General features: G+C 31.6%; 1 protein-coding gene across 1 annotated transcript; it reads right to left on the bottom strand.

Annotated features, from left to right (window-relative positions):
- Window positions 1-2,973: 2,973 nt before the first annotated feature.
- Window positions 2,974-3,591, bottom strand: LOC112526823 (glycine-rich protein 5-like). Its single transcript, XM_025137242.1, has one exon. It carries the CDS (start codon window positions 3,589-3,591, stop codon window positions 3,160-3,162), a length of 432 nt encoding a protein of 143 aa, XP_024993010.1. The 3' UTR covers window positions 2,974-3,159.
- Between the last annotated feature and the right edge of the window lie 3,374 nt (window positions 3,592-6,965).

The raw sequence follows: 6,965 nt of genomic DNA, 5'->3' as shown, positions 1-6,965 counted from the left end.
TATACTTATATATATTATAAACCAAAAATAAAAATAATAAATTAAAGAAATACACAAAAAAAGGAAAAATTTTAAGTAGTTAGTTTGGTACTAATATTAATAATTTTTTTCAATTTTTATGATATATCTTCATATTTATATTTTATTCAAAAATATAAACATTATCACTTTCTTAAAACCACATAAAACTGTATTATAACATCGACCGAGACAAAAAAAAAATGAAACATTAAAATCGAGATGTATCTCGCTGCATTGTGCGAGTACCCTTATAGTATACATATATGCACATATGGCTTAATTATTTAAGAATTTTAAAATTTGTGAGATCCATAAGATCCATTCTACGTCACTAATATAATATAATTAATGTTATTTTTTTAATTAATATTGAAAGGGTAATTATGTAATTTTTGATTTGGATGACAACTCATAAATTAGTTTTCTATCTATAAATTTAAAACTTTAGTTATAATCTCTCCCCCCCACTCATAAATCAATTATTTCTTATGGACTTTTTTTCTTTTATGATATTATACTGATTTACTTCGTCCCAAAATAAGTATCTATACTTTTATTTATGTTTGTTTTAAAATAAATTTTCACTTCCAAAAATAAAAACCAAAATTTCCCAAATTACCCTTAATTAATGCAAAAGTATTTAAAAAATTGTGAAAGAGAGATTAAATAAAGGGTTAAAAATGTCATTTGGTTAATAAAAAGTGTAATAATTATATACGTTTAAAACTGTGTCATTTCAGTTGTGGACATTTATTTTGGATGGAGGGAGATAGATATGGACATTCATTCTATTTGCTACACTCATACGCATTGGTATTTTCTCTAAAAAGTTGGTATCTGGCAGTGTCGTTTTTCTGTTAGGAATGTTCTAGAACGTTCACAAGATTCACATTGTGTTCACAAAATTGTTAGGTTTAATCAGTTTTAGTTTTATCAGGTTACTTGGTGTTTATAACACGTTCATAAGTTAAACCAGATGTTGCAGATCCACACAAAGTTTTGTTGGATTATTCGGTGTTTACATTGGGTTTTTATTGATGTTCACTTGTGTACACAAATAAACTAAAATTTTAGTTTACCTATTTTTTGTTAATTTTTTTATTAACCTGTAAATCCAACCCGTTATGCGAGCCAACTAATCCTAGGGCGACCACGTGCTTTGCAGATAGCCCGGAGTCATCGCATTTGAACCTCCGTGGCCACAAGGGGATTCTTATTCCTCATTGGATTTGAACCTGGGACCTCCTGGTACTTTTGACCTTTGGAGCCAAGCTCAAACCAATCAGACACCACCCTTATGGTTTATTTTTTTTTTGTTACTTTATTCATGGCGGGAGAGAGAATATTTGTAAAATGCCCGGTTTTAAAATTTTATTTAAAATGATCAAAATTACAAATTTTCTTTTTACAAATTTTCTTTATTTTAACTCTTAGGGGTCGTTTACCTAAACACTTATCCGGTAAGTGCTTATTGGTAAAATTCAACACTATCGTTTACTTACCGAGTAAGATTGAGTCCACCAAAACGACATTGTATTTAATAATTTACCTGGTAAGCGCTAAACGTGGTAAGAGTCGTTGCCATCACTTACCAGGTAAGACTCTCAGTCCTTATTTTCGCTCTTATAGGATAAGATTATTTGTTCTTGTCATAGTCATCCGGTAAGGTAATGTGACTTGGTAAGCACTTACCCAGGTAAACATTTGGTAAATGGCCCCTTAGTTTAATATAATATGTGGTTTATATTTCTCACCTATCTTATAGATCGCAAAGTTTCAAAAGAAGGCCTCTTATACACAAACACGTATACACGTGCGTCCCCGCACACACACATATAGGGGTTAAATCAAATGAGAACTATAAGAAAGTTGAAACTTGTGAAGGAAAATACTGTGAAAGTTACCTTGACAGCATTTTGCTATGAAATTTCATATTTAAAAAACTTGTCTCGCGTGTCTCACAAAAACAACATTGTCTCCCATAAACTCTAGTCTCTCTCTCTCTCTCTCTCTCTCTCTCTCTCTATATATATATATATATATATATATATATATATATATATATACACACACACAAATCTAACCAAATGGAAGTTTTATTGGAGTTAGATTAAGGGGGTGTTTGGGATTGCTTATTTGAAACAACTTATGTTTTTTTTACAAAAGCATTTATTAACTTATTATAAGTCAGAAGAGTTTAACTTCTTTAAAAACTTCTTATTACCGGTTTGGCACCGGTATAAGTTGTTTATCCAAACACTCAAAAATAATTATTACCGATACCACACCGAAATAAGTCAATAAGTTGTTTTTAAAAACAATCCCAAACACCCCCTAAGCACAGATAACGTCATTTCCGACCCTAACCCCGACCCTGCTTTAGATATAAAAAATAAATTACCATACCCACCTTGTTACCCACCAAATTAAGGAATCTTCGTCCCGTTCAAATCAACTATCTACACTCTGACATTCCTACGGGTAAAATTTTCATCTCTGCTCGCAAATAGTAATGCGGGTGGGCATATTGAATGCTACTTATAGCTACCTCTACCTTTTAATACTTATCTATTTATGGAAATTAATTAATTAAATAAAATGATGTTAAATATATCCCAAAAAACATGATATATTTATGTTTTTTTTATTAACCTGGATAACTAATCCGTTATGCGAGCCGACTAATTCCAAGGTGATCATCTGTTTTTCAGATGGCCCGGAGTTATCGCATTTGAACCTCTGTGGCTACAAGGGGATTTTTATTTCTTATTGGATTTAAACCTGAGACCTTTTGGTATTTTTGACCTTTAGAGCCAACCTCAAATCAATCAGGCATCACGCTTGTGGTTGATATATTTATGCTTTATAAATTATAATAAAAATATTTTATAAACTATAATAACAATATTTTATAAATTATAATGAAACATAAATATTACAAACTTTCATTAAAAATGCAAAACACATTTTAATTGAAAGCAATACATATTACTACAATGAAGTAAGCAGTTTTCCGGCCACCGCCCACCGGCTATATCTCAACCGCACGACGCCATCTCCGCCACATGAGCCACCACCGGACTCCGGCATGACACGTGTATATATATATATATATAACTATAATTATATATAAGTTAATTAACAATAAGCCACACACTTCTTACAATCCATGGTGCACCCACCTCCGCCGCCACCTCCGCCGTATCCCTTGCCCGAACGGCTGTAGGAGGTGAAGCATTTGGCCGGACACGTCAGCTTCTTCTTGTAACAAGGACCTTTATCTTTACAGACCACGGTGGGTCGGATCACCCCACTTTTTGAGTGGCCACCTTTGGGACCTCCATAACCCGACCCGTACCCGCCACCTACACCACCGTTGCCAGGCCAGTTGTTTCCAAACCCGGGTATGTTGAACCCGGGTCCTGATCCGGGTCCAAAGAATCCGCCACTGCCATCGTCATGACCACCTTTCTTGTTGTGTGGTTTGTCTGTCTTCGGGTCGGATCGGGTCTCTATGGAGATTGTGAAGAGGAAGAAGATCAAGAAGAATGGAAGAATGAGGTTTTTCATGGTGAAGTGGAATTTGAGGAGATGAGTATTTTTTTTTAGAAGGTGGATGTCGTGGGTATTTATGGGGGGTGGGGGGTGGGGTAGGGTGGGTATGGGGTAGGAAATGAGCATTTAACTAGATCGCAATTGTACGGTTGTATATCCAGATATAGAGATTGTTTGACAGTTGTTGAATGATTTGATGCAAGATGATTAAGTGGTTAGAATAATTGACTTTCATGATATAGTGCAAAATGAAATATAATTGTTTAGTAATCCTTTACAATGAAATTAAGGTGCTGAATGGTTAAGGGAGACACCTAATACAAAATCATTCAAAGGGTTTTGAAATCATTAAGAGACAAACTTTTTTTTTTGCCAAACAAGATTCATCTCTTAATGATTCAGAGATTGTTTCTTAATTGAACTATTAAGAAGTAAACAAACAACCCCTAGGTTTTTTTTAACAGTTGATGGGGTTCGAGAAAGAAAATAGTGGTGGGAGCGGGAACAATAACTTTAGGTTCAGAAAACGTTTTCGAAGGTAGTTTTAAAAGTTTTGAACGGGTGTGGTTGACCGCCTATTCATGATACAGATCCGTCATCGAATAAGATGTTTAGGGTTGTTTGTTATGTAAAACTGGACTGGATGTGTGAGGGTGAGGTAGGTGGATGCAAGATTTATCAGATGTTTCAGGGTTTTGACACATGTATTTCAGTAATTTATCAATCTTATCTTATTTTCCTGATTTTTGTTCTACTTATTTTGGTGGGATAAAAGAAATGCATTCTTGTCCAACTCGGTTCTATTTTGTTCCAATCTGATTCCGCGTCAAACATGACACTGCAAGTTTTTGTTGTGTCATATCATGTTCTGTTCTGCATACCAAATGCATCCTTAAAGGAGGAGTGAGTTAAATGGAAGGACGAACATGTATCAAAATACAATAAAGTTTGTCTTAATTTTTTATTCGATGTATTAATGGATTTTTTTATACAATTAATGTAATAAATGTTCGATTCTTTTTATTTTATACTTATTTTGATCGATAACCGATAGATCTTGTAATAATCGACGACATAAATACAAAGTTGTCGAGCCATATTGCAATATTATCAAGAGCAAAACTGTCATTTTATCCTTGTTGAATCTTATGTCGATAATTTTTTGTAATTGAGCCCGCAACCATTTTTTAAATTTTTTGTTTGGCTTATGTGACGATAGCGTATTTACATGCATCGTTTGGTCGTTTTTTTATTAACTTGGATATCCAACCTGCTATGCGAGCTGACTAATTCCAAGGCGACCACCTGCTTTGCAGATAGCCTGTAGTCACCGCATTTGAACCTCCGTGGCCGCAAGGGGATTTTTATTCCTCCTTGGATTTGAATATGAGACCTCCTGGTACTTTTGACCTTTGGAGCCAAGCTCAAACCAATCAGACACCACCCTTGTGGTTTCGTTTGGTCGTTTTTGGGGATATAGGTTGTTGCTTTTAGCCTTTTCTTAACTGCATATCGCAGTTGTTTTTGTTGAGGGTTTATGTATCTGCTACGTACTGTTTTGTGTTTTTAATAATATGTGGTCTTTCATACCTTTTCGATAAATCTGATGAGATCATGAGGCCAAAAATATCTGATATATGCATCTTGAAAGAGGGACAAGTTGTTATAGGCTTCCATTTAATGAATCGTGTTTCCAGAACGACACCATTTAAGGATCATCTTCATTGAGAAAACTTTGAACAGTTCAAAATTGTTGTTAGATTTACTTTATCGTATACGAACAATACTACATCAGATATTATGTGTAAACAAAATCAGTTAACAGAACAAAACGAACTGCACACAAATTCATCAGCAAAATGCATTTCCAAATGAGATCAAAAGATGGTATAAGCATGACTTAAGACCTGGTTGTTTTTTTTAAATTACCTCTTAATACCTCTGAAGTCTGATTCGTTCAGACGTTTGAGTATAAAAAACGTTTGTTTTATTTATAAAATAAGAGTTTAAAAAGCTCTAAATATCATCTGAAATTTTAAGTGGTAAACGTATCATTTAATATATAATTTAAAATAAATAAAAATAATAATTAAAGGAGGAAAAACTTTAATTCCCCCAACTATACTTTTATCATTGAAGTCAAATATGAAATAAATACACTCATCAGTCATCATGGATGCATTTCTTTTTTATTGTTTTTTATATTATATTTATTTTAATTTAAATATTATTATTTTTAAAAAAAATTAGAGATTTTTTATTCTCTCTTTTTTCTTTCTTTTAAAACAGAATTTAGCATAACTGTTAAAGTAAAAATTTCCTAAATTTATAAAATTTTAAAATAGTTTAACTGTTGAAAATGCTCTTAGATTTATGTAAGGATAAACTGCATGAAAAAAAAAACATACTTTAACTTGATTCCTATTTTGAGTAACGTATTTTTAGAACATCCATTTGGTACATAAAATGTAGAGTTTTAAACATTTAAGTATCCGGTTGAAACCTTAACCGATTATCATGTTGATATGGCGAGTGATGTGATATCCAACTCAGTATTATTTGTTGACGTGGTTAGTGACATTGATTTTTTTAAATCTTAAACTAGTTTTTTTAATCTAAAATTAGTCTTTAACTGGTTACCCGAGTACTTAAAATGGTTAAAACTTTACATCTTAGGTACCAAAATGGAAGTTTTAAAATTACATTATCCAAAATAAAAATTAAGTTAAAGTACGTTATTTTTTCATACAATTTATTGTAAATCTTATTCGCTATGTAAAATAGTAAATTTTAAACTTTTTTTTATTGGAATTAAGGAATTGGGACGAAATGGAGTTACCCACTTCAAGAGATTTTAAAAAATGTTATTTAATCTATATGTATTATAAAACATTTGATAAAAATTCTTAAAACCCATTTTTTACGTATGAAATACTGCTTATTGATGCATATTACTTAAAATTCAAGTGTATTTACAATTTATTAAGTTTCATGTCTGAATTCGTGTAACTAACTGTAGATAAATATAATCAAATACATGATAAAATTCTTATTTTAAATATAAAATATAATTAGGATAATTATTAAGATCTAACATGAAAATTTAGTTATTATCTTTATAAAAATTATATTATTAAACCAAAAATAAATTACTTCATCATTCAACCTAAGTTAGATTATAATAAAAAATTGAATTAAAGAGATACACAAAAAATGAGAACTTTTATATATATATATATATATATATATATAGGGGAGCGATCAAATGCAAACCACTCAATTTGTACAAACCGTGCAAACCGCATTCAACCAATTATAATTTTTCATTTTGTTAATTTTTTTGTAATTATGAGAGGTTGATTAATCATTTTTATTGTGGAGGGTGTTAA

Source organism: Cynara cardunculus, assembly GCF_001531365.2.
Source record: "Cynara cardunculus var. scolymus isolate 2C chromosome LG 14, CcrdV1, whole genome shotgun sequence".
NCBI lineage: Eukaryota > Viridiplantae > Streptophyta > Magnoliopsida > Asterales > Asteraceae > Cynara > Cynara cardunculus.
The sequence above is the reverse complement of the archived record's forward strand: the minus strand, read 5'-3'. Positions and strand labels throughout refer to the sequence as shown.

Bases quoted from the DNA above. Each gene is read 5' to 3' on its own strand.
- LOC112526823 (XM_025137242.1), bottom strand. From the start codon at position 3,591: ATGAAAAACCTCATTCTTCCATTCTTCTTGATCTTCTTCCTCTTCACA.